This window comes from Bubalus bubalis, chromosome 5 (genome assembly GCF_019923935.1).
Source record: "Bubalus bubalis isolate 160015118507 breed Murrah chromosome 5, NDDB_SH_1, whole genome shotgun sequence".
NCBI lineage: Eukaryota > Metazoa > Chordata > Mammalia > Artiodactyla > Bovidae > Bubalus > Bubalus bubalis.
Genome location: NC_059161.1, coordinates 57,770,297 through 57,797,221, shown reverse-complemented (window position 1 = coordinate 57,797,221; position 26,925 = coordinate 57,770,297). Strand labels below are relative to the sequence as shown.

At 38.0% G+C, this 26,925-nt stretch overlaps 1 protein-coding gene across 1 annotated transcript in view; it reads right to left on the bottom strand.

Moving 5' to 3' along the window:
- The window catches only part of EPRS1 (glutamyl-prolyl-tRNA synthetase 1), a 64,155-nt gene that overhangs the window by 24,686 nt on the left and 12,544 nt on the right, over positions 1 to 26,925 (bottom strand). Inside the window, exons 7-18 of the mRNA XM_006055946.4 lie at positions 24,419 to 24,545; positions 23,513 to 23,705; positions 21,875 to 22,046; positions 20,228 to 20,461; positions 19,250 to 19,334; positions 18,773 to 18,832; positions 13,974 to 14,084; positions 10,559 to 10,695; positions 9,352 to 9,559; positions 8,775 to 8,887; positions 7,321 to 7,438; positions 5,960 to 6,316 (exon numbers count right to left, since the gene is read on the bottom strand). Of these exons, the coding sequence (XP_006056008.1) occupies positions 5,960 to 6,316; positions 7,321 to 7,438; positions 8,775 to 8,887; positions 9,352 to 9,559; positions 10,559 to 10,695; positions 13,974 to 14,084; positions 18,773 to 18,832; positions 19,250 to 19,334; positions 20,228 to 20,461; positions 21,875 to 22,046; positions 23,513 to 23,705; positions 24,419 to 24,545 (1,915 nt within the window). The remainder of the gene's footprint in view (positions 1 to 5,959; positions 6,317 to 7,320; positions 7,439 to 8,774; positions 8,888 to 9,351; positions 9,560 to 10,558; positions 10,696 to 13,973; positions 14,085 to 18,772; positions 18,833 to 19,249; positions 19,335 to 20,227; positions 20,462 to 21,874; positions 22,047 to 23,512; positions 23,706 to 24,418; positions 24,546 to 26,925) is intronic.

The following is a 26,925-nucleotide window of genomic DNA, read 5'->3' as shown; positions in this document are numbered from 1 at the left end:
ACTGTGGAAAATTCTTCAAGAGATGGGAATACCAGACCACCTGACCTGCCTCTTGAGAAATTTGTATGCAGGTCAGGAAGCAACAGTTAGAACTGGACATGGAACAACAGACTGGTTCCAAATAGGAAAAGGAGTACATCAAGGCTGTATATTGTCACCCTACTTATTTAACTTATATGCAGAGTACATCATGAGAAACGCTGGGCTGGAAAAAACACAAGCTGGAATCAAGATTGCCAGGAGAAATATCAATAACCTCACATATGCAGATGACACCACTCTTATCGCAGAAAACTGAAGAAGAACTAAACAGCATCTTGATGAAAGAGGAGAGTGAAAAAGTTGGCTTAAAGCTCAACATTCAGAAAACTAAGATCATGGCATCTGGTCCCATCACTTCATGGTAAATAGATGGGGAAACAGTGGAAACAGTGAGAGACTATATTTGGGGGGGCTGCAAAATCACTGCAGATGGTGACTGCAGCCATGAAATTAAAAGACGCTTACTCCTTGGAAGGAAAGTTATGACCAACCTAGACAGCATATTAAAAAGCAGAGACATTACTTTACCAACAAAGGTCCGTCTAATCAAGGCTATGATTTTTCCAGTGGTCATGTATGGATGTGAGAGTTGGACTATAAAGAAAGCTGGGCACTGAAGAATTGATGCTTTTGAACTGTGGTGTTGGAGAAGACTCGTGAGAGTCCCTTGGACTGCAAGGAGATCCAACCAGTCCATCCTAAAGGAGATCAGTCCTGGGTGTTCATTGGAAGGACTGATGCTGAAGCTGAAACTCTAGTACTTTGGCCATCTGATGCCAAGAGTTGACTCATGACAAGACCCTGATGCTGGGAAAGATTGAGGGCAGGAGGAGAAGGGGATGACAGAGGATGAGATGGTTGGATGGCATCATGGACTCAATGGACCTGAGTTTAGGTGGACTCCAGGAGTTGGTGATGGACAGAGAGGCCTGGCGTGCTGCAGTTCATAGGGTCACAAACAGTCAGACACGACTGAGCAACTGAACTGAACTGAACTGAATCCTGCTAATGTGCCACAAAAACCGCTTTTTTAAAAGAGATCTGTGATTGTTACTTGAATATGTCTCACAGAATGAGAAAAAAATAATTTCTTTTAATATTTTAATTTTCTGCATTAAAAGACATTTACAAAGCAGAATTGGATGATACTACTCAGTACACGACTATACAACAGCATAATGTAATAAGCACTTGTTAGCAGATTTTAAGTCTTTAATGGACAAAGACTGTTCTAAACTTACTTAATGTGCCAACACAGACAAAATAAGTTTTCAATAAATAATTGCTGAGGCAAATAAATAAGAAAACAGCCTACTGAAAAACCTTCAGTAAAGATTTAAGATGGGAATTTGAGGAAGTAAAAACAACCCTGAGAGTAGGATATTAAAATATGACTGAAAATGGACAAAGTGGATGAGAACACAGCTGGTTGGAACATATGAGAAGTACACAAACTATTTTTGCAGCAGCCACTTGATGGAAACATTTCCCCATGGGAAAAGTGGGGAACTTTAATAAAAAGTTAACCGATTTTAAAACAGTAAGAACAGCAACAACAAAAATTAGCAAGAATAGAACCTTTCAAAATGGCCTTAGCACCTCAATGATCAGTGGGAAAAAAAGGTTTAAAAAATACTTTTTAAATACAAGGTACTGTGAATCAAAATGCTACAACTCCAGAAGTAAAGGGTGACCATCACCCGCACCACATGCTGCTGCTGCTAAGTCGCTTCAGTCGTGTCCGACTCTGTGCGACCCCATAGACGGCAGCCCACTAGGCTCCCCCGTCCCTGGGATTCTCCAGGCAAGAACACTGGAGTGGGTTGCCATTTCCTTCTCCAATGCATGAAGTGAAAAGTTAAAGTGAAGTCGCTCAGTCGTGTCCGACTCTTAGCGACCCCATGGACTGCAGCCTACCAGGCTCCTCCGTCCGTGGGATTTTCCAGGCAAGAGTACTGGAGTGGGGTGCCATTGCCTTCTCCGATCACCCACACCACATAGGCGAGGTTTAACAAGACCAGACAATTATGAATTATTTTTAAGAATTTTTTTATGTGGACCATTTTTTAGGTCTTTATTGAATGTTACAATTTGCTTGTTTTTTATGCTCTGTTTTTTGACCCTGAGCATGTGAAATCTTAGCTCTCTGACCAGGGATCAAACCCACACAGCCTGCACTAGCAGGTGAAGTCTTCTAACCACTGGACTGTCACAGAAGTCCTGTGAATTATCATTTATATTTAATGTAGTAGTCATCTGATTTTGCTGTCATTTATTACTCCAATTTTACAAATCCTTAACTATAAATGTTCTGAAAACTCTTCTAAGGGATAGATCAGAAAACTTTTGCAATAAAGGGCATGGGCCAGACAGTAAATATTTAAGGCTTTGCAAGTCTGCTGCAACTATTCAACTCTGGAATTACAGCATAAAACAGCCATAGACAAAATATGTAAACTAGTAAGTGTGGTTGTGTTCCAATGATGTTTCGCTCACAAAACACAGTGTAGGTCAGCTTGGCAAGCCCTGTCCTCCAGTGTCACAAGTATTCCATAAAAACTTTGATTTACCAGTTCCTGACTCCCATTTCAAAAAATATTGGGTTGGCCAAAAGATTTGTTCAAATTGTTCCATAAGGTATTATTTCAGTTCAAAACGTTTCACTCAGATTTCAGACCAGAGAAATCTGTTTAAATCAAAACTTTATTTTTTGGACCTGCGGCTTTAAAACTTTTAAAAGTTAATATGTAAAATCTGAAAAGTGACCTTAACTATGAAAGTAACTCAGCAGTCAGAGCTATGAAATCTTGGGCGTATTCTGAATTTCACCTCACACGCTATCTGCCCGATCCACCACTTTAACACAGAAGCCTACTGGGCAGGAGGAAGAGCAAAGAGGAGCACAAGGTGGACTGGAAGGGGAGCTGAGGGTGAACGTGAAGGTTTTTATTCTTTGCCCGCGTTACGCTAATATTCTGCCTTCATGCCTAAAGGTTCTTACACAGAATCACCAATCTGATCGTGAAGCAGAAAAGGGGGTGGGAGAAACAGAGAAAGAAACTCTCGTGGAAACCTGTAACTATAAAACCTCAGCCGCAGCTGACCACTTTCCTTACTTGAGTGGTAACATGACATGGTTAAAAAACTACTTCTGTGGGAAATGTATGATTAAGAGGCTTAGACAAATCACGAATGTAAAACCAGCATAGGCTTGCTTAATGAATAGTAACAAACTAGTGAAACCATGACCCCCACCCTCCACGGGTGCTTAGAATGCCTCTAACTGCTGAAACTCCAATACTTTGGCCACCTCATGCGAAGAGTTGACTCATTGGAAAAGACCCTGATGCTGGGAGGGATTGGGGACAGGAGGAGAAGGGGACGACAGAGGATGAGATGGCTGGATGGCATCACCGACCTCAATGGACATGAGTTTGGGTGAACTCTGGGAGTTGGTGATGGACAGAGAGGCCTGGCGTGCTGCGATTCATGGGGTCGCAAAGAGTCGGACACGACTGAGCGACTGAACTGAACTGAACTGGAAGTAACTTGGAATCTAGGCTTCGCAAACTTCACAAAGTTACTTTTATGTTCACTGCAGGAAGCAGTTTCTCATTGGCTACTAAAACCAACAAATAAAAAAAAGGAATATTATTTGAATATTATTGGACAAGGTTGTTGTGAGGATTAAATGCAAAAATAGCATCAGTGCAGAGTGCGCCTTGCCAGATAAGAGTCTCTACAATATTTCCATTCCTAGTAATTGAGTTGGTTCTCTAGGAAAAAGAGCAATTTACTACTTTCAGCATTTAGAGAAAAATATATATATAAGTAACATTTTGAAACAGGGTACACTGTAGGCATTCAATATGCAAACTACAGTGAAGTAAGATGCAGTACCACACTTATAATTATCAAAAAATATGTAGTCAAAGTACCTCCCCAATTTCCAAAGAAATTTAGGTGCTTTTTCGACCCACAGGCTGGCTTTTCGTAACAGTGCTGTTCAATGGATGTAGTCCATTAAGCCAACAAGATGGGAGACATAGTTGCTGCTACTTTAAGTACTGAGTTGGCCAAAAAGTTCATTCGGATGGTATGGACCACCTCGAATGAACTTTTTGGCCAACCCAATACACTTGCTGCTGTTGTTACTACCCCACATATAAGCAACTAACTAAAAATCAGCCCAGGATATCAATGTATTCTACTAAGAATGAAGGAGTTTAAAGATCAAAGTCCTTCCCCTCAAATTACATCTAGAAAGGGGACCATGCTTAGTAAATGAGATACACAAAAAGTACAAAATGCTCCTAACCTCACCACAAGACAGGAAATAGCAAGGATTTATATCCCCAACAATACATCAGCCTTCACTCCTTGAAGCAAAGCTGTTTTAGAGCATCACAGTTCTGCAGAGCTTCAACAGGCTAATTAAAGAGAAAAACTTTCTCATACTTCACAGTGAGAGAGACAGGAAAATATCAACAATAACTGTTGGAGCAAAGCCCCAAGATCTCCCCAAAGCATTTTCTCTCCTCACCAGAAGGCAAAGGTCCACAGATGAAAGACTCTTAGGGTACAAGGTCTCCAGTCAGAGGCAGAAAAACTCGTTAATGATGTGAGGAATTTACAACCGCAAATCACTCATTCTCCAACCCAAGCCCAGGACGCTGATGAGACAACAGATTCCCAGAAGCATTTTAAAACAAATCTCCAGTTACGTTAAGTCAGGCCCAGTGGTTCATCACATCTCTCCATGTTCATGCCACAACCCAGATTCTACAATTTTTGGTAGCTTATCCAGTTACAGTACTATTAACTTGATATTTTATATCTCGTTACTTTCTGAGTATAGAAACTACATATCCTGATTGTTGAACATGATTTTTCTATCACAGATGCCATTCTTTTTGTCTCTTATTTTGAGCAAGCAATCCTGTTCCAAAATCAGTGCTACCACCCACTTGGCTAAATGTTTTGCCTAAAGATATTACTGAAATGAAATGAAATGTATTGCTGTTGTTTAGTCGCTCAGTGGCGTCCAATTCTTTTCCAAGTCCTGACTGTAGCCTGCCAGGCTCCTTTGTCCATGGGGTTTCCCAGGCAAGAATACTGGAATGGGTTGCAATTTTCTTCTCCAGGGGATCTTCCTGACCCAGGGATCGAATTCATGTCTCCTGCATTAGCAGGTGGATTCTTGACTACTAAGCCACCAGGGAAGCCCAATGAAATGTATACTTCAGTCAAAATGTGGTATCACTTGAGGACTCCCCTACAAAAAATCTGAAATAGTCACCAACAGACAATTCTTTATTCCCTGCATGCACCCTGAACTTTTGCTTGTGCTATCTTCTATATCCAGTCCCAGGACAGCAGCATCAATATCACCTGGACAACTTTTTACAAATGCATAACCTCTGCACAGTCTGGACTTACTGGAGCTGACACTCGAGAGGTGGAGCCCAGCAACCTGTGTTTGAGCGAGCTCTCCAATAATTCTGATGTACAATAAAGCTTGAGAACCACAGACCTAGACTTAAGAGTACCTCCTCTGAAAGTCATTCATCTTAAAGGGCTTCTTCTACTTCAGGACTGGTTTCAATATTTTTTCTGTTTCTTTCCCTGCCACTTACAGCCACAGACACTTCTGAGAGCAATTTACATATACCACCCAGGATTACAGTCTGTGTAAGGTTCTTCTTCAGCCCAGTTCCCCCTCTAGATGGTCAGCTGTGTCTCATCAATATTTCCAGAGCCTGGCACAAGCATGCATCAGTAAACATTGACTGTTACATCAAAATACTGAATCAGACAGTCTATAGACAATACCTCTTATGAGAAAATGGGACTGGCCAGATTGCTGGACCTTATAAGGTTACCGACAACGTGTCTAAACTCCTTCCAGGATACTGACCTTAGGGGCTTTCTCGGCTTTCAGTTTACGAACCAATTCTCCTTGTGCAGCAACTTCATCATACAGAGATTTACTTTCCACAATATTTGATGATGATTTAGAAGAAATATTCTGTCCTACTGCAGCGGGAGGATTTCCAGGCTTATATTCCTGGCCAGTTTTCTCCTTATATTCAGCCTTCAAAGCCAAAAGCTGTTTTACAGCTGCATCTATATCTTCCTTTGTGGCTTTCTTGGCTTTTAATTCACGAACCACGTCACCTTGGGCAGCGACTCTGTTGTAAAGGACCAAGGAATCCTCAGACGTAGCACATGTACTCAAAGAAGGGGCCGATCTCGTCTTGAGAGGTGTAGATGCCTACAGACGCAGAAAACCAAAAATAAAATTATTAATTTGTATTAAATATCTTTACACAAAATTTTATCAAAGTACTTTATAATATTTTAAGCTAAACACAAAATTTTAAAATGCTAATCTCTTTAAACTGTTTAGGGAATACCCTGGTGGTCCAGTGGTTAGGATTCTGTGCTTCCACTACAGGGGACCTGAATTCAATCTCTGATCACGGTACTTAGATCCTGCAAGCCACGTGATGCGATCAAAAAACTTTTTTTCTCAAAGTTCAAATGAACAATCTCATTACTTAAAAAAACAAACAAACAAAAATAATCCTAATAAAAAGTAGCAGGAATAAACAAAGGTAGAGGTACACAGATATTCACGAAGTGTTTTTTATCATAGTAAAAACCTGAACGTAAATCTTTACCATTAGGAGACTAAAGAAATGAGAAAATGAAAGTGAAAGTCACTCAGTCACGTCTGACTTTTTACGACCCCGTGGACTACACAGTCCATGAATTCTTCAGGCCGGAATACTGGAGTGGGTAGCCGCTCCCTTCTCCAGGGGATCTTCCCAATCCAGGGATCAAACCCAAGTCTCCCGCATTGTAGGCAGATTCTTTACCAGCTGAGCCACAAGGGAAGCCCGAGAATACTGGAGTGGGTAGCCCATCCCTTCTCCAGCAGATCTTCCCCACCCAGGAATCAAAGCAGGGTCTCCTGCATTACAGGCTGATTCTTTACCAACTGAGGTATCAGGGAAGCCCAGGAAATTATAACACACCCACCAAATCTGAGAGTAAACCCCCGCTAGCACCAGCACACTAGAGGTGCAACCCTGAGTTAGTTATAACACTTAAGGCTTCTACTTTTTTAAAAGGTTAACATTTATAATCTGCATACTTTTCTATATTTATATTATATATATATTAAAGAGTTTATTTAAAAGCAAAGAAAAAGAAATAAAGTCTAAATCCTAGGATCACTGATTAGACACATATCCATAGAAGTCAATTACTTGCCTCATTCTTTGCTGTTTCCACTTTGGTCTTTTCCTTTGACCCAGATGTTGGCATTTCCTTCGTATGTCCATCAGGAATGTATATCAGAATGCATGGGGCTTCTATGCAGCTATATGGACTAAAAAGAAAATGAAGGAACAAAAAAGTTGATCTGAACAGCAAGTGAATTCCTGGATTAATACAATGGCACTGTTAATGCTTTTCAAAGTATAAGTCCATTCTCTTATTCACATCCGAGTTTCTTCAGAGTAGTTTAAAAACAAACATATAAATAAAAATTGACAGTGCTAATCATAAACTTTCAATTTATGAACTTTCATGGATATAAACCTGCTAAATAAGTCCAGGACAAAGGTATATCTACTCTGGCCACCAGAAATGGCATTAGTGGATATTCATGTCTCACTCTTGATTTAAAGGAAATGCATACACATACCACAATTAATCTGCTTATAAGCAGAAGAATTTCTATAAAACATTTATTTTATTAGAATTTCTCAATTCTAAAGGGTACAGTAATTAGCAGAATCCACCACCCCTAAGACTATCCACATGCAAAAGAAAAAAATTTCAAATTTTATAGTAAAGGCCACAGAGTAAAAATAAGAGAATTTGGTAACAACAGAATCCTATATATTTCTTCAGTATATTTTAATTGTCCTTGCTGCTGCTGCTAAGTCGCTTCAGTCATGTCCGACTCTGTGTGACCCCATAGACAGCAGCCCACCAGGCTCCTCTGTCCCTGGGATTCTCCAGGCAAGAACACTGGAGTGGGTTGCCATTTCCTTGTCCAATGCATGAAAGTGAAAAGGGAAAGTGAAGTCGCTCAGTCGTGTCTGACTCCTAGTGATGCCATGGACTGTAGCCTTCTAGGCTCCTCTGTCCATAGGATTCTCCAGGCAAGAATACTGGAGTGGGTTGCCATTAATATGGCCTTACCAAGATATAATTCACATACCAAAAAATCCACTGTTTGAAAATATACAATTCAATGGCTACGTATGTGCAACCATCACTAATATCTAATTTTAAAACATTTACATCACCCTAAAAAGAAACTTTGTACTCTTTATCACTTTCCAGTCTCCCATTCCTCTGGGCCCTGTTGCACTATTTATATTTTACAATATACCTAATCAAAACACACAATAAAGAAAAGGTAGTTAAGTTATAATTTAATCCAAAGATAACACTGAAATTTTTTATTTTTACTTGGACCACATGAAGATGTATTGTAAGATGGTTTAGTTTTAGAAGTAAAAGTTGTTAATATTATGCTATTTCAATGTTAACACTTGTTACAATAAAGTCTAAAAAAAATACAGAGTAACAAATGAAACAGGAATAGGGAATAATGTCAGGTGCATTATTTTAGTGGCACTTCAACTTCTGAAATATTATTTACTCTAAGAACTTAAAGCATTTTCATTTAAATGTCTGGTTAATTGATTTACCTAACGGGTTCATATGGTTGATCACATATGAAGAAGCCTCTTCTCTGGAGTTGTATAATGTCTCCTTTTTTCAAATCCTTAAGGCAGGGATCCCCCAGCATTAGTTCTTCATGCTGTAAAGATGATATTAGGCCAAAATACACTGTCTTAAAATTATCAGAGCACTGGGCTTTTTCCTGGTGGTACAGTGGATAAGAACCTGCCTGCCAATGCAGCAGACACAAGAGCAATTCTTGGTCCAGAAGATTACACATGCCCTGGAGCAACTAAGCCCATGTACCACAGCTACTGAGTCTAGAGCCTGGGAGCCGCAACTACTGAGGCCACGTCCCACAACTACTGAAGCCTGTGTGCCCCAGGGCCCATGCTCCACAACAAGAGAAGCCACCACAATGAGAAGCCCACGTACTGCGACTACAGAGCAGCCCCCACTCACACTCACTGCAACTAGAGAAAAGCCCTCATAGCAATGAAGACTAAGGACAGCCAAGAATAAATAAATAAAATTTTTTGTTTTTAATTCTAAAGAAAAGTTAACACAGAGGGAGATGAAATAGGGTTTCTTTTAGGAGGCTACCTTACTGTTTTTGTTGACATACTGCTTAAAGTCCTCATCTTTTCCCAGCACGGGCTTCGTGATCAAGTGCTCGTAAGTGACGCAGATTGCTGGGACAGGAAGAGCATGTTCGGTCTCTGCAAGCCAAGTGATCTTAGTGGTTTTCTTGTAGTCTTTGTTCTCTAAATTCAATTTTGCATCGAGAGATACAATTTTGCCTTCTGCACTTCTAAAAATAAGATTGAAAAGTAGTTTAAGAAAACAAACCTTCACTGTCATAAGTGCATTATTTTGTTCTGTGCCTACAGTAAATATGGCATTTTCTTTGGAAAAATTTCAATCAAACACTTTCTGAGTTTCTGGTAGGTACCAGACACGAACTAGTTAAGAGATGAATAAAGTATAACCCCTGCTATCAAGATAGTAGTATGTGCCAAACCCACATACATCCAATAAAGAACATGAACATGTTTAGGAATCTTAAAGTCACCTGAAGTAAGCATTAAAAAAGCCAAAATACTGTTTTCAAAACATTTAGCAATGACTTGAAATATATGTAATGACGGGACAACTGAGATTTCAGTCTACTAAATTAATCTTAACATACTATGTCCCACTATAATAACTGGCAAGCTAATTAAATTTAAAGTAGATTTTAGGATAAAGAATGCTATAATACAAATTCTGTTCCAAGGATCTCTCCCATCATGCAATTGTATACTGAGAATTAGATAATAAAAGGGGGGGCCCTAAATAGTAGAACTATTTTTTATATCTACATGTAGTCATTTTCAGGCTTCCCTGGTGGCTCAGATGGTAAAGAATCTGCCTGCAATTCAGGAGACCTGGGTTTGATCCCTGGGTTGGTAAGATCCCCTGGAGGAGGGCATAATAACCCACTCCAGTATTCTTGCCTGGAGAATCCCCATGGACAGAGAAGCCTAGAGGGCTACAGTCTACAGAGTTGCAAAGAACTGGACACGACTGAGTGACTAAGCATAGTAGTCATTTCCAACATCACAAGCAAAAGATATCCTGATACTCTATAAATATACTGAAACATATATGGGGAAAAAAACTTAATGTGTCCAGAATTTGCAGCATCTATGCAGGGGAGATTTAATAGCCAGCATCATGAATGGGTCTGAATTAGGTAATTTTCAATAAATCAATAAACATCACAGACTCCTCTCCCATATTTATCTGAAAACAAACAAAAAGTTCTTACTTGTGTATTTTAGTAATGTTGATGTTGCCCCAGTTTATAAATGTAACCATCTCACCCTCTGACAATGTCTCTGCATCAGCCCCTTCGATGAAAACTTTAGAACTATACCACACAGGCTTCAAGCCAACATCAGGATTCTGATTGATAAAAAAAAGAGAGAGTGTTGGTTGAAACATTCAACTACTGAACTCAACATGCAAATTTATATTCATTCATTTTATTCCTTCACACAAACAGAAGTCCTCTGTATCAATCTGATTCCCAGTTAAATGACCCTGGGGCAGATGCCTGCACAATAATGTAATCGAGTCAGATGAGGTGGTCTGCCCCAAGACTACTTCCAGCCTAAAACACTAATTCTTTGTTTTTAGGGCTGAAGCAGTACTTTTCTATGTCCCTCCAACCAGAATCTGCTAAGCTAGACTCAAAATCTCACTGCTTTTGCAGCAAAGGGGAAAATAAAAGTCATTTCTCATCAGTGGCTGTACAACACTATAGGAACAGATGTCATCCTAGTAGGAAACAACAGACGGTTCACGTTTTAGAGACAAATTTTAAGGACAGCAGTATACATGTAAGAAAGATACACTTTCTGCCATTTCAGTATGTATTACATGAAGAAAAGAGACATGCAGAATAAAAAGAATGCTACACTGGTTAAATTTCAGATTCTTGTTTGAGCAAAATCAAAAGAAAAAAAAGTATAAGAAGATCCTTCAAATAAATCTTAAATAACCAGTATTTAATAACTGTTCATTGAATGAACCAATGTCCTTGAGGAAAATCAGTATGCTGCAACAACTTATGCTATGCTGGGCTCAGAACAGAATACTGACAGGCTAAATACAGAACATTTTGTGAGGAAAATGATAATGAAAATTCCACAGGTCAAACTGGGTGGTACAGTCATCAGTGCTTCCTAATCAATTACTTAACTATTACCTATTCTTTATTATTACGTATTCTTTAACTATTAACTAAGCTATCTGACTATAACTACCATTTTAACAAATAAGCACCCTTAAAAGCTTTATTATCACTGTTTCGATTTTAAAACATTAAGTTGGCTTCACATTTAAGCTAACTGTAGTGGGCGATATGACATATCAGGAACCACCATTCACCTGCTTGAACCAATCAGATAAAAAAAAAAGGCAAAGGTAAAGCCAAATCAATCACACACAGAGAGACACACATTCCCCAAATCTTATTAGGCATATCATTAAACAAAGTCTTCAAAATTAAAAGAAACTAATGTCATACAGAGAAAGGCAATCACAAAGCTACAACTCAGAACATTTATAGCTCTTCATGAAGCATATCCCCTGGAGAAGGAAATGGCAACCCACTCCAGTATGCTCGCCTGGGAAATCCCATGGACAGAGGAGCCTGGGGGCCACAGTCCACAAGATACCAAAGAGCTGGACACAATTGAGCGACTAAACAGCAACAATGAAGTACATTCTCTTGTATGTGAGTTAGTCTCTGAGCACAGCATAGTTATAGGTAGATTAGTATACGACTGAGTTAGTCCACAGATATAAGCTTCATTATATAACAAGGATATTTATAGACAACTCACAAAACTGGAAAAAAAAGTATCTATTTTTGCTTCAAGATTATCAACCTAGCAGTCATGACCATGTGAGACAACAACCATGGCTTAACTAAGAGAAACTGTCTGCTACTTGTATTTAAGATTTATAGTCACAATTTAGACAAATAGGTATCATTTTCACTTCACTGATGTTTTCAAAATCAGAGCCAATGGCTGTGTGACAGACTCTGGACACAGCTCTGATTCAATACTACTAGGTCAAACGTTTTGGCTTAAAGGCAAAGGCAACAGTGAGCAACCCAGTTAATAAAAAATGTATCTCAGCTTTCATACAGAGATAAGAGCAAGGATTATGTAAAATCTCCAGGAAGAAATAAATTCTTATTATACACTAATGTGCTATTTCTACAAAATAAAAAATAGGCACCAACTGAGTGTAACAGTTCTGCATGATGTGCTATGGACAGTATTAATACTACTACTAGAATAAACTTCCTCAGTAAGAAATCCACAAAATCATTTACTTTTCACTTAGTGTCAAATTCTCAAATAGCCCATACAGTCCAACATCAAGAAAACAAAAACGCCAGTTTTAAAATGGACAGAAGAAGCAAACAGATGTTGTGCCAAAGAGAAAATGCAAACGGCCAACAGGTATATGAAAAGATGCTCAATATCACTAATCATCAGGGAAATACAAATTAAAACCACAATGAGATATCACCTCACACCTTTGAGAATGGCGATCATCAAAAAAAGAACACAAACAGCAAATGTTGGCGAGTATGTGGAAAAAAGAGAGCCCTTGCACACTGCTGATGGGAATGTAAATTGGTACGGCCACTGTGGAAAACAGTATGGAGGGTTCTCAAAAACTAAACATAGAACTACCATATGACTCAGCAATTCCACTCCTGGGTACATCCAAAAAAACCCAAAACACTAACTCAAAAAGATACATGAACCCCAGTGTGCACAGCAGCATCACTTACAATTGCAGAGAAATGGAAGCAACCTAAATGCCCATCAACAGATGCATGGTTAAGAAAATGTGGTGTGTACACACACACACACACACACACACACATGGGAATACTATTCAGTCATAAAAAAGAAAAGATTTTGTCATCTGCAGCAACATGGATGGACATGAGGGGCATCACGCTAAGCAAAGTAAGTCAGATAAAAACAAAGTAAAGTAAAGTGATACACTGTGCGATATCACTTCTATGGGGAATCTAAAAAACAGAACAAACTAGTGAATATAACAACAACAACAACAAAGCAGACTCACAGACACAGACAGCAAACTAGTGGTTACCAGTGGAGAACAGGCGGGGGCAGGACGATACAGGGGTGAGGGAGTGAGAGATACAAACTAACAGGCGTAGGAGAGGCTCAAGGATGCACAACAGGGGAATACAGCCATCCTGCAGTAACTGTAAACAAAAAAGTGCTAGTTACTCAGTCGTGTCCGACTCTTTGCGACCCTATGGACTGTAGCCCACCAGGCTCCTCTGTCCATGGGGATTCTCCAGGCAAGAATGCTGGAGTGGGTAGCCATTCCCTTCTCCAGGGGATCGTCCCAACCCAAAGATCGAACTCAGGTCTCCTGCCTTGCAGGCAGATTTTTTTTTACCATCTGAGACACCAAGGAAGCCCATAAACAGAAAGCAACCTTTAAAAATTGTATAAAAAATTTAAAGAAAACTTAAAAATTAGTGTGAAATCCTGACAAATGATGCTGGATAGAAATTATCCCCAAGTCACGCTATTGCCACCTCAGCACACTTTCCCCATGATTATCCTGCCCCTTTTTTAACAGATAGGACATCACTGGTGAAACTGGACGGAGACCTTCGGGTGTTTGGCAACTTCCTTCATCTCCTCCTGGGCCTCGGGAATGTTCACTGGGACCACCTCTTTCTTCAGTAATGCAACGTATCGTGGAGCCACTGGGTCAATAACCTGCAACAAAGGCATCCTTGTGTTAAAACAAGCCACACATTTTTTAAAAACTTCATCAATAAAATAAGTAATAGCACAGGACTACTAACTGGTATTCTTTGTTACTGCATTTACTAATTTTTGGTTTACCTGCTAACTGTTATCTAATGTTTAAGCAGTCAAGTAGGGAAAAAAACAATAATCATAAGCAAAGACTACCTGAAGAATTTAGAGTTCCTCTCCAAGAAAAACTACAGACAAGTGTAAAGAAACCAATAGTTAAAGCATAATATGAGAAGAAATATTCTGAAAATAATTTTTTAACTCTGGTATTTGAAAGCAAAATTATCCTGTGGGGTGATATAGCAATCCTACAGGTAAATGTGATACTCCATTTTGTATTGTTAGAGAAGACTGTTGTGAAGGAATAGAGATATTTTCTATAAGCAGTGTTAGGTGACACACCACCATCAAAAGCAAATAGCATTAGGTCACTATAATAAGGCAATTATATAGATTAAAAGTAAACGTGATATTTCTCCTGGTCTGCATGCTATATATATATATATATACACACACACACACATATATATAGGGACCACTGTGTTCCCAGTACCTAGCAAGGGCCTGGAACTTACACGAAATGGATACGTATTTACAGGTGAAATGAATCAATGGTGGTAACCATTACATTCTAACTTCCTCTACCACCAAAACAGGAGCAGCATCCCCTTCTGGATCTGGTGTATTTTTCTCACTTCTCTATTCAATTTAAAACTATCCATGATGACCAATCACAACAGCAGTATTTAGATAAAGCATTTGCAAGAAAAATGTAGACAGAAGCACCTGACAAGTCAAATACATAACTCAAGTAATAAAAGTCAATTTTTTCCCATTAGAAGGATGCAGGAAATAGTGGTATGGCTAATTAAACCTGGTTCTGTTTGTTTGGGTTTATATTGGGTTTGTTGTTGTTGCTATTGTTTGGCTGGTATTGTGCTATTGTTGATTGCTTTGAGAGCATTTTTCTGCTTCCCTGTAAAACTCTGATATACTTATTGAAGAAACCATGTGCAGAGGGTCAGAAAGAAAAGTTTGAAAAGCCATTTAACTTCACCTTGATTGCTACTCCTTACCTGCTTATATTAACATTTCATGCCAGTACTAAATCAGCATCAGCCTCCTTCTAAACTGTTTCATTCTGTCCTTCCCTGAGGTTTTCAAGTCATCCTTGTTGGTTAAGGGGTTCCTTTCTGCAGCGTCTACTGAGTTAGAATGATCACAAATTTAATTTGTGACTACTCAGTTTAGTTATTTATGCCAGTAAGATACAATTTCTCCTTTTAAAGATGTTAAATCTAGCTGACCCAACTTGAGAAACTTACTTCAGTTCAGTACAGTTAAGTTCCCTCAAACTGACAAAGAGAGCAGAAGACAGTTTCTCACACTTGAATAACAAGGATCACTTAGGGCACCAGCTGGCACAGAATTTGTAAAATTTTATTTATTTATTTACTGGCTGTGCCAGGTCTTCGTTGCCGCACAGGCTTTCTCTCTGCTTGCAGCAAGCGGGGGCTGCTCTCTAGCTGTGAGCATGGGCTTCTCACTGTAGTGCCTTCTCTTCTTGTTGGCACGGGCTCCAGGCCGCGCAGGCTTCAGTGGTTGCGGATCTCAGCCTCTAGAACAAGGCCTCAATAGTTGTGGTGCAGGAGCTTGGCTGCTCCACATGTGTGGGATCTTCCCAGACCAGGGATCAAACCCGTGTTTCCTGCATCAGCAGGCAGATTCTTTACCACTGAGCAACCAAGGAAGCCTGCTGGCACAGATTTTTAGGCCGCTTAACCCTGAAGGACTATGATTCTAATGATCTGAAGTAAAGTCTAGAAATCTGTTTTTAAACAAGCATTCCACAGGATAGTTAGGATCAGACAAGTTTGAGAATTCTTGACTAGAAGATTTTAAAGTCTTGGGAGTTCCCTGGCAGCCCAGTGGTTATGCTGGAGTCTATGCTCCCAATGCAGGGCATAGAGGTTCCATCCCTGGGTGAGAGACTAAGATCCTGTATGTCACACAGCATGGCCAAAAATAAAAAAAACTTAACTTTTTTCAGTCTAAAATTGTACACAATTCTCAAAATCTTTGGATCAGTGGTTTCAAATTCCTCCAAAGAGTCCAGAGTCTCTTCCTCTGAAGGTGAGGGTTCTGTACTAAGACCAGGGTATTAAGAAAAGGTGTGATATTAGGTATCAAGGCTCGAGTCTTCCCCTGGTCAGCTCCAAAACCCTGGCAGTCAGGCCTTCACACTTCTGACAGCTTAAAGAAATTCTTCTGGAAAAACTGCCTAGTCTAAGAGATAAGACAGAAAGTTACTGAATGGAGGCTATTCAACTCATTGGCCCCACCAGACTACCTTACAGAGGGGTACAGCTGACAAGCCTAGTCTTCTTTAACCCTCTCTCAGTCAATGTGTTAAAGATGAGCAGATAACCAAGGCTCACCAGCCAGGTATCTGAGAAATGCCTTTATTATCAAAGAAAAACCAAAATAAACAACCTGGAGGAAAGAGATGTTACATGGGGAAAAAAATGCCATTTGATAATATTACAACCATGAAATAGAACAGGAAGTTATTCTGAAAATTCAGAGCACAAAAGAGAAATCTTGGAAATAACAGAGCATGAATGAAAACCTCAACAGAAGCTGATAAGACAGGGCTGAGTACATCTACCAGAAAGGACAGCCAAAAGATGAGATGGAAAATAAGAGAGAAAAGAAACTAGAGAAATAGTCCAAGAGGCCCAACATGTGCTCAAGAAACATTTCAGAGAGAAGACAGACAAAACAGTAGAGAAAAAAAAAACAAAAAACAGACTTCAAGAAAATTTCCCAGAACTGAAGGAATGAGTTTTCAGTCTGGAAGCCACATGTTCTTCCAATGCATTGGAATGAAAACAGACCCAGCCCAAGGCACATCACAGTGAAATTTCAAAGTGAAGAAGCTGTTCCTGTACACCGTCTCAACAATCTTCATCCCATGCTCCCCTTCCCAGGGAGCTACAGAGGATACAGTACAGCAAAGCAAAAGGGCAAGAAAAAGAAAAGGAAGACCCATGGACCAGATGACCCAGCTCAGAACAAAAGCACAGGGAATTTCCAGGATGAGGAGGAAGAATGACCTGTGAAGACGGCGGGGCTTCAGAAGTTAGCAGTTCTCTCATCTGGATCAGATACGCGCAGCCCCGAAGGCCCTGGCAGAGAAGTCTCCAGAGTGAAAAAATACCTGAGGCGTGTGAACATTCTGGTAGAAAATTTAGACAGCTTGTGGAGAGTCCAAGACAGAATGAGAAAATGAAATAAATGAGGGAAACAAAATGAAACAATTAGCCACAAGAAAGCCAACAAGTTATGAGAAAAAGCAGACCACCTAAATTCTCATCTTCCATTGTGATGATGCCTAAAACAAACAAACAAACAAAAATCAAGAAGTAGCAACACACACATCATTTAGAGATACAGGCAATTAAGACCAAAAAAATTGTCTGAAAGAGCTGAATGTGATTTATCTAAGGAAAGAAAATGGAAGGAAAGATAGGGGAATATGGTGTTCACTTAACAGACCCTACAGAATTATTGGCCTGTAGTGAAATGTATTTCTCATATTTGAACCCACGTGTACATGGGTTATTAATGTAACAAATACCAATGTTAACTTTGCCTGTTAATTTTGATTGTGTTTATTAGTAACTGCAGCAACAGAGAGAACCAATTAATAATTCCCTTATGTATCCAAAAACTGACTAAACACAAAAGACTAAAGAAAATAAATTCAAGACACATGCGAGACAAGCATCTATTTTTTGAAGCAAGGCATCAGCACAATCAAGCAGCAATACAAAAAAAAAAAGAATTTACAGAACACAATCACAGAAACCATAATTTAAAACATGGCACTTTAATGATTTGCCTTATTATAGTGTCTAAGCATCTGCTTCCAATTAACAAGGTCAATATGCAGTATTCCTCATTTGACTTTTATTCAAGACAGTTTTTTTCTTAAAGCTAGATTCAATAATACACAGGAATTATAATTAACAAACCTTTGATATTATTCAACGAAACATGTAACTTTAAGACTATGTCCTCTAAGTACACAAGGGAACAGGTGAATGGAGTTAGCCAAGTCTTCCCTTTGCCACTAAGAAAACAAGAGGACATGTTTTTTTAAACTAGGAATAATGCATTTTCAGTGGGTTTGTATAAGCAAGTCCCTTATATAAATGTGATTGTGCTTCAAAGCTGTATAACATCTCAAGTTATAACATGTAATATGCTAAAAGCTATGTGCTAAATAAGTAAGGCAAATAAAAGCATTAAGTAATACCTTCTTACAGAGAGCTCGCAGCTTGAAAGCAGAAAAATGAAATGCAAAGTGTTCAAAAAAGATTCAAGGAAAAAGCTGTTACCATTCCCTAATACTCCCAAGTTTGTTTGTTTTGATCATTGTTACTTGTTTGGTATAGTTTATAAGCTTAATGCACGTTACATGTTTAAAAAAGTAAAACATTCCATTTTCCTGAAAATCTGCAAAATTACAATATTCTTCACAAAGTTTTCACTACTATGAGCACACTAATGAATTCTACACGTATTCTATTATTTAGCAGTTAGACAAGAGAAAAGAAGACCAAAAGTCAAAACATATGTACCTTTTTGTTAAATGCCCAAATTTTGTCCCATTCCATGTTCACAACCGAACGTGAAGAACCCTAGAAAAACAATTTAAAAAATGGCTTGAAGGGCAAGAAGTATTAACTAGAATATTTTACGTTAAGCCAGCTAGAAAATAAACCCAATCAATAATTACAAGTTTACTTCCACTGGAATATAAAACTTAAGTGTGTACAAACCAGTCTGGTTACCCTCAACAGTTAAGCGTCAACAGTCATATACTTCACTGGGGAGAAACACCACAGCTGCCTCTGCCCAACCCTAGCATAGGAATTTAGGACATTCTCAATTTTCCACTATTATTGGTGTTTATTTTATTTTTTTCAAAAACACTCTGCTCTTGCATTGTAAGGAACAAGCAAGGAATAGAAAGAACAACAGGAATAAAGACCAAAAGGATATTAAATCCTTTTGAAAATCCAAACTGAGAAGCTGGAAAAGAAACCATAACTCACCTGAGCAGCAATAAACTGTTTTAGTCCTTCGACCGTCATCCCTCTTCTCAGCACACCACGAACTGTAGGAAACCGTGGGTCATCCCTGGGAAATAGGGAAGTTTTAAAAGCCTAGGAGATGTTTTTAACATGTAGGTGCAGAGAGTATAAAATACCTTTCTGAATATTACATTCAGTTTGTTAAATATCTGAACTAAGAGCTGGTTTCAATAATTAGGCAGAATACTAATTACTAGTCAATTATTACTAAGTAAAATAAATGTACTACTGCAAACAGTAAAACCACATTTGAAAAAGGACACACAGGTGACATCTTCAAATACAGAAAACCCAAGCATTACAACATCCTCATTTGCTTTTCATTTAACAAACATCCAAGGTCTCTATTCTACATATGACCATGAGACACAGATAAGAGACGGTTATTCTGGCATTCACGTCCAAATGCACTTTATAAAGTCTTATGGGTTGTAAAAAACATATATGTTGGTTAATTAATATTCTGTAGAGATTTGCAATTTTCAGTAAGTTTGCAATAACACCCTTTGTATGGGGCCCAAGATAAACTTGCCCTTTATCAAATTCTGCTCCAGAGTAATTATCTAAAATTACACATTATTCAATACATACTTAATATGTGTCACTATTACATGATGCTAATAAAAATATACACATTCTAGTTAATTCAGGTTAAAAAAATATTCTTAGGCTTGTAAGTATGGTGACTCAACTGAACAGATTTCATTCAGAGATTTTTCAAACTTTTTCTAGTCCCAAACATGGGTACTCCACGTTTGCAGCATTAAAACAAAAGGGAATACCTGAGAAACTGGATAAAAAAAAGAGAAGGACCAGAAACCCAACAGGCATACCCATTTCAACCCCTCCCATTCATCCTCCCCAAACCTCCAAGCAGTTTAAAATTGGTGACACACCATGTCCTTACTTCCTCCCAATTCTAGATAACAGCAGACATACCATCCATCTACTAGTCCTTCATTGACAAACCACGTGAGTTTTCTTTTGGACAGCACTGTGTTGTTGAGATTCAGCCGACTGTATTCCCAAATAAATGGTTTTCTTATGCCTAAAGCTTCAATAATCCAGTAAAACTGCTCATCTCTGTCATGGTATTCTGTTGTTCTCAGGGCGTGTGTAACACCTTCAATGCTGTCAACTATGGGGCAGGCAAAATCATACGTCGGATAAACACTAGAAAAAGAGTATTTCTGAAAATCAGTAAAGAATTTCACCCTTTTCATCTTAGACATTATAAGCACCAATACTAAAACATAATTCTTTACAAAATAAGAGTTTCTTAAAACAACAGGTATTATGAGTCATAATACTCAAAGTACATCAAAACTTTTTATCAGACTTTGAGGACAATGAATCAGTTACTCAACATTCAAACAAACAAAAAGGCTAATTTGCAATTTATAAAACAACTGGATATTGGTGCAGTGAATTCTATAATCATATTTCTGTAATAGCCAATGTATACCATGGAAGGAAAGTAATAATAATTTTGAGGAAACTGAGTTTTTCAGTATCTTAAATAAATTCCACACAAGTAAATCTCTAGGTTTAATACCTTCACAGTTAAATGCATTCAAGAACAGTGTTTTTCCTTCTCTGACAAAGTAAAAGAGAAGAAAATTAGTAGGTAATTCCATTTAAGATGGAACAGTTGTAAAAACAATTTCTGTCTTAAAAAATGTATACAACACATCCATTTTCATTTGAATTTTTTATCTCACTGCATTATACCTTCTAATTTTTAAGATAGAATTTCATTAAGATGCTACTACACTATGGCTTGAGATTATTTGATACTAAAAATGTACATCTAAATATACTTTTCCAAATGTATTCAGAGCATTTGTTTAGTAAAACAAGGAGTAAATACCCTGTTAAAAATGAAGGACATATAAACACACACACACACACATATACATGAAGTGTTTGTCCACATACACATTTGCACCCCCAAGTTTAAAGAAAGTCACATTAGCAAACCAGGTAATCATTTACAGTCACCAATCTCTTCAAGAGTTACAATTCACTATTTGTAAGCAGTAGGCTTCTTCAAAGCATGAGAAAATATATTCTATGATTATTATATAAATTAATGGCAGAGTGAGGGGCATTTAAAGGAAAAAAAAAATCTGTTAACCTGAAAACCCACACAGAAAATCAACCGAAAGTAGAAAAAACACATGATATTTTTTTATAATGTTCATATTTCTTTAAATTTTCAATTCTATCACATTTATGAATCAACTTACGCCTAGCAGAATCAAAGTTTAAAACAGGAAAAGAAGTATCTTCATCTAAAAATACACACCATGGTATTCCTAATCAATACATAAAAAGCAACTTTCGGCAGACTTGAGAAACTTTATAGATGGAAACCATCCTAAAAATAACCTAGTATAACCTTAATTGACAGGTGAGTGACATCCCAAGAGGCTAGGCTACCTGCTTTACTGGTCATTTAATCCATGAAGAACAAAGATCCAGATCTCTTGACTACTCTGCAGTAACTCCCCATCCCATGTTTACAGAGAGCCTCAAAGCAAAAGCACAGGAAGCTACTGAGCATAATGAAAGCAATACACCTACTTGTATTTATTTCCAGTTCTCGGGTGGGGTTGAATCTTGCAGCGATAAAGTGTCGGGTCCCTCATGCACCCGTTGTTACTACTCATGTCAATTTTTGCTCGCAAACAACAGGACTGACCAAACTGGCTTCCTTTTTTCATTTCTTCCCACATTTGCAGATTCTTCTCCACAGCTATAACATGAAAGTTATACTACAGTTTACCTAGTCAGCATTGCTAATCTGGTTGAAAACATTATTTTAACAGTCTTCTAATTTGATACAAAATTTTCCATTCTGATTTTATATTATAAGCACACTCCACCAGTTGAAAAGCACTTAATGGTTCCAGTATCTGATACCAAGTGAAAATGTGTTTTTTTTTTTTTAATAAAGAAGTCCCACAAAACATTTGAATATGCTCTATTTTAGAAGTCAATATATTCCACTAATATAGTACTAGTGAAGGGTAAGAGTGGATGTCTGAGGCCTGAAGGTTTCTCTTATCCAGTTTTCCCACGTTCCCATCATGGCACAACTGGCCAGGCCTCCTCAAGTTGAACACTGGGTGCCTGAAGCAGAAGCATTCTGTTCCTTTGCCACCTCATGCCCAGAGGACACGCTGGTCTGACCCAGCCCAGGTGTTGGTGCTGCAGCCCATGTCCATCCAAAGAAAACAATTTGGGCCGAGAGCCTGAGCTAGTGGGCTCCCCAAAAGCACCTTTGGACATTCCACTGGAAAACAGGCTACTCTTAGATTCCAAAAAAAAAAAAAAAATGAGAGTTGACAGAAAACAGAGAGTGACAGAAGTTTATCCCGGGGCGGGGGGTGGGGTGGGAAATCTCTATATATCCCCACTGACTATGTAAGTCTTATCTATATTAGGACTCATATGCCTCGTATGAGTAAGAAAGAACTGTTAAACAGTGATCCTTCTGCGGAAACTACTGAAGATACAAGGGACACACTATCAACTCTCAAAGAATCAAGTTAGGTCTAAAGTCCAGCTGCTAATTATTTTTGAAAATGTAAAGAAACTGTAAAATGGGGAGGTGGGACAGAAAGACAGACTGCTGTAACAATTTGAATTTACTACTATACTTCCTAAATGTGACACTCAAGATGTTCTGCAACATAATTACAGAATAAAAATAACCAGACTCAGAAGCTCAGGGATAAGTAATATCAAAGACATACTTTTTTTGTCAAGTGGTATTTCAGGCACAGGGTAGCATGAGGCTTACATAGAATCTTCACACTTACAGGCTGACAGGAAGATTTGGGTATGGCTAACATTACCATCAAACATTCTAACTAGAAAGGCTAAATATTTAAATTGAGAGAATCACAAAAAGTTGCAGAAGAATTCATTCACATGAGCTGAACAGCAATGCAAAAGACTACAAAAAAAAAAAAAAGACTACAGGTAACAAGTGAGACGCTGAGACCACACACACTTCACATGCACTTGTGATGCTGATAAGTAATAATGTAAAGATGGCAGAGAAAGGGAAAAGATTTCTAAGAGATGAATTAATGTATGAAACATATTCCCAAATGTGTTTCAAACCAACATCTTTCAATAGAAAAAGAAATTTTCTACTGAAGCAGAATACAGGAAGAATATCAATTAAAATACAGAACACTAAATGTGCCTTACAGTTTTCTCTATGTTTGGATTCTATTCTCTGCTCACGCTCCGCTTTCATCTGCTCAGCAGGAGTATCATCGACATAAGCCTTTCCTTCCTGAATTAGCTTCTCTGCATATTTCATTATAGTTTCAAAATGATCCGAGGTGTAAGTAAATTGATCTGGTTTGATATGCAACATTGCAACATCCTCCAATATAACCTGCAGTAAGAATTCAAAATCATCATCAGTTTATCTTTTGTTGTTTTTTTGTGTATTTTCAATCCTTGATACTGCATTTGGACAAACGTAATAATACACCATCAGTCTTACAGAGCCTTAAAATGGTTGTGGAAGTTGTATGATATTAGACCAGAAAAGAAAAAGGAAAAAAAATAAGAGAGAGAGAGGGAGAGAGAAATTTTATACTAGCCTCCAAGTTTTCAGCTGAGAAAGCTGATCGCATGGTGCTTTCCATTTATTCTGGAAAAGCTGATTATTATTGGCAATGCTGACAATTATTCGTCCTCTCTTTGAATATAAATACAGTGCTTCTAAATAGATGATATAAGAGGCTAGGAAACCATCACATTTTCCAATACCTACTTAGTGTTCGCTTCATTTACAAAATTATATAACAAAAAGGAAATCTGACTCTAGGAACCAATTCATTTAAGAAACTGATACTTATAAGAAAATGTAGCACTTAAATAAACTTTATAATAGTTGAAGAAAAAAAAAGATAAACTGAAGTTTTTTCATACGGGAACTGAGTAATTCTTGGTTTAAGTCTCAGACAAATGTATATTTTAATAGAAGAGCAAAAAAAAAAAGTTATGAGAACAAGATTTATTTTCACACCATGAAGGTATCAGGTCACCCTCTAATTTTAATTAACTTTAGTGACAAAGGGTCATCGCTACACCTTTAATTACCTTCTCAAAATCCTCCTTTTCTTTTTCAGGATTTGTGTCGTCGAATCTCATGATCAGTTTCCCTTTAAAGCTGACCTGGTAGTGCTGGTTCAGGAGAGCAGCTTTCGCGTGCCCAATGTGCAGGTAACTGCAGCAGAAACAGTCACAAGGAGACTCGGTAACAGGCTTCAACGACATTCCTAAACTTCACCTTCTCCAGGAGAGGAGAACTAAACAAAAACCCTTCTACTTGGTACTCCAGTCTTATGCTAGTTGCTAACAAGAAATGTAACAGAAAATCTGACCCTGAGGAAGAAAAAAAAAAAACTACAACATTTAGTAAATTACTGTAAGAAACAACTTCATATGTAAAAAAATCACAAAGGAGCAAGTTATTTACAAACATTAAACCTTAAGGCTAATCTCCATTTTCCTTTTTTACTGAGGAATGAAAGGTAATTTAGTTACGGGAAAACTCCTTATGCTACCCGGCGGTATGTCTCTTTAATAAGACCCAATGCGATTGAAAACTGGACACCCGCTCTCCACGCAGAAGACAGAGGCTCCTCTGAGATGCCACTGTTGCTGTGATAATTAAATAAAAGAGCACATGAGAATTAGGAAGCCTCAGGAAAGCCACTTTACTTTTCTAGGCTTCTGTTTTCTCAGAACCCAAAACAAAAAGATTTTAACTACATGATCTTGAAGGTTTCATCCAGTATCAAAATTCCACAGGTCACAACCTATGAAGACACTATTCTATTCTATGGGCAGTTGACCATTACATAGAATAAAATGAATTAGAGGCATGGTTAATAATATCACATATCAACCTCCTCCTCTATCAGTGAAGTGGGCAATAGCAACATTCTATACCACTACTATTGGAAATAGACTTTTCATCAATAACAGCAGCCACAACTGCACCATTCCAAGTCACATGATCTCATGCACACCTCTGATCTCAAGAGAGGAGGGAAAAGTACAACCCCTTGTATGTCTTTATATCATTTCTAAAATCAATCATTTTTAAAGATACTCATGCAGCATTCTAGATCAATGATTCAATGTTGAAGGGTTTATATGCACAGGTTAATGCAGACAAAGACAATGCAGTGCGTTTAGGATTATTCAAAACTCTCTGCATAAAACAAAGCACCAAAAGTGGCAGCCCAGATAAGACCCTAGAAGAGAAAAAGGACATTAGGGAAAAACTAATGAAATACAACAAAGTATGGAGTCTAGGTTAACAATATATCAAAACTGGTTCATTAATTTTGACAAAGGTAATGAAAGATGTTAACATTAGAGAAAATTGAGTACAGGTACAAGGGAACTTTTTTTTTAAACTATTTCTGTAATATTTCTATAAATCTAAAACTATTCCCAAATTTAAAGTTTATTAAAAGCAAAACAAAGGAACGTGAGTTCTGAAAATGAAACAGAACTACTTTGTGCAGTTTTCACTGAAAGTGTTACACCCCATAACATGTTATGAAGAGAAAAAAAAAGACTAATAATCAGTAACTACTAATTGACAGTTAATGTGCTTTACATTCAATCTTAAGAGAAGTAATGAAATCAAACTATTTTCTTAAAGATACTATTTCTGAATCTGAAATGTGTGCAATTCTAACCCGCAAAAAAAAGCAAACAGGACTATGAAATATTCATAAGACAACTAACTGGCTCAACAGACAACCTGAGAGCTAAAGAAAATAAGCTCCACGCTGCATTTAGTGAGTACTGATGCTATATCGGGCTTTTCCCACACATAACAGACATAGGCATATAATTTTAGTCATATGGACGCTAGAGTCAGACAGCGTAGGTTTGGATTTAGCAAGCTGCTAAAATGTTGTATGAATCAGTTTCTTAAACCATTTGTAAAACTGGAGATAACAACAGTGCCTTCCTCACAGGGCTGATACGATTAAATAAGTTACTACGTGTAAAGTGTTTGCTAAGTATCTGCACGTAACAGGTGCTATCTATCTGTGTGTTAGTTAGGAATACAAATAAAAGGCAAAATTCAAGCCTTCTGGCCTTTCATGAATGACATAGGAAAAAAAAAGATTAAAAAACTAATTAAAGACAATCTGTTTTGCAGTATAAGGGGATATAATCAAGATATTGAATGTTTCTAAACCTGAATACTGACTTATATTCCAAACCCCCAAACTGTATTCAGCCAAGAACATGGACTCTAAAGCTGATGTAATTCAGAATAAATGTATTTTATACAGTAAATAATAAAATGCAGAGCTCATGATTCCAAGAAGTGACAGTGACAGAAAATATTAAAAAATTCAAAAGGTACAAATGTTCAAATAGCGTAACTATGGCTAAAAAACTAACTTTTATCAAACCACTCAAGTCACCACCCAATGGGACAACCATGACCCCTCACACCAAGAACACAAGGGCAGGATATTGGATGGTAGGGACCCAGGACATCTGAGGGAATTAAACAATGTAAAATAAGGACTATTTATGACTGACTCCACTGGTCAGTCATTTAATGATCC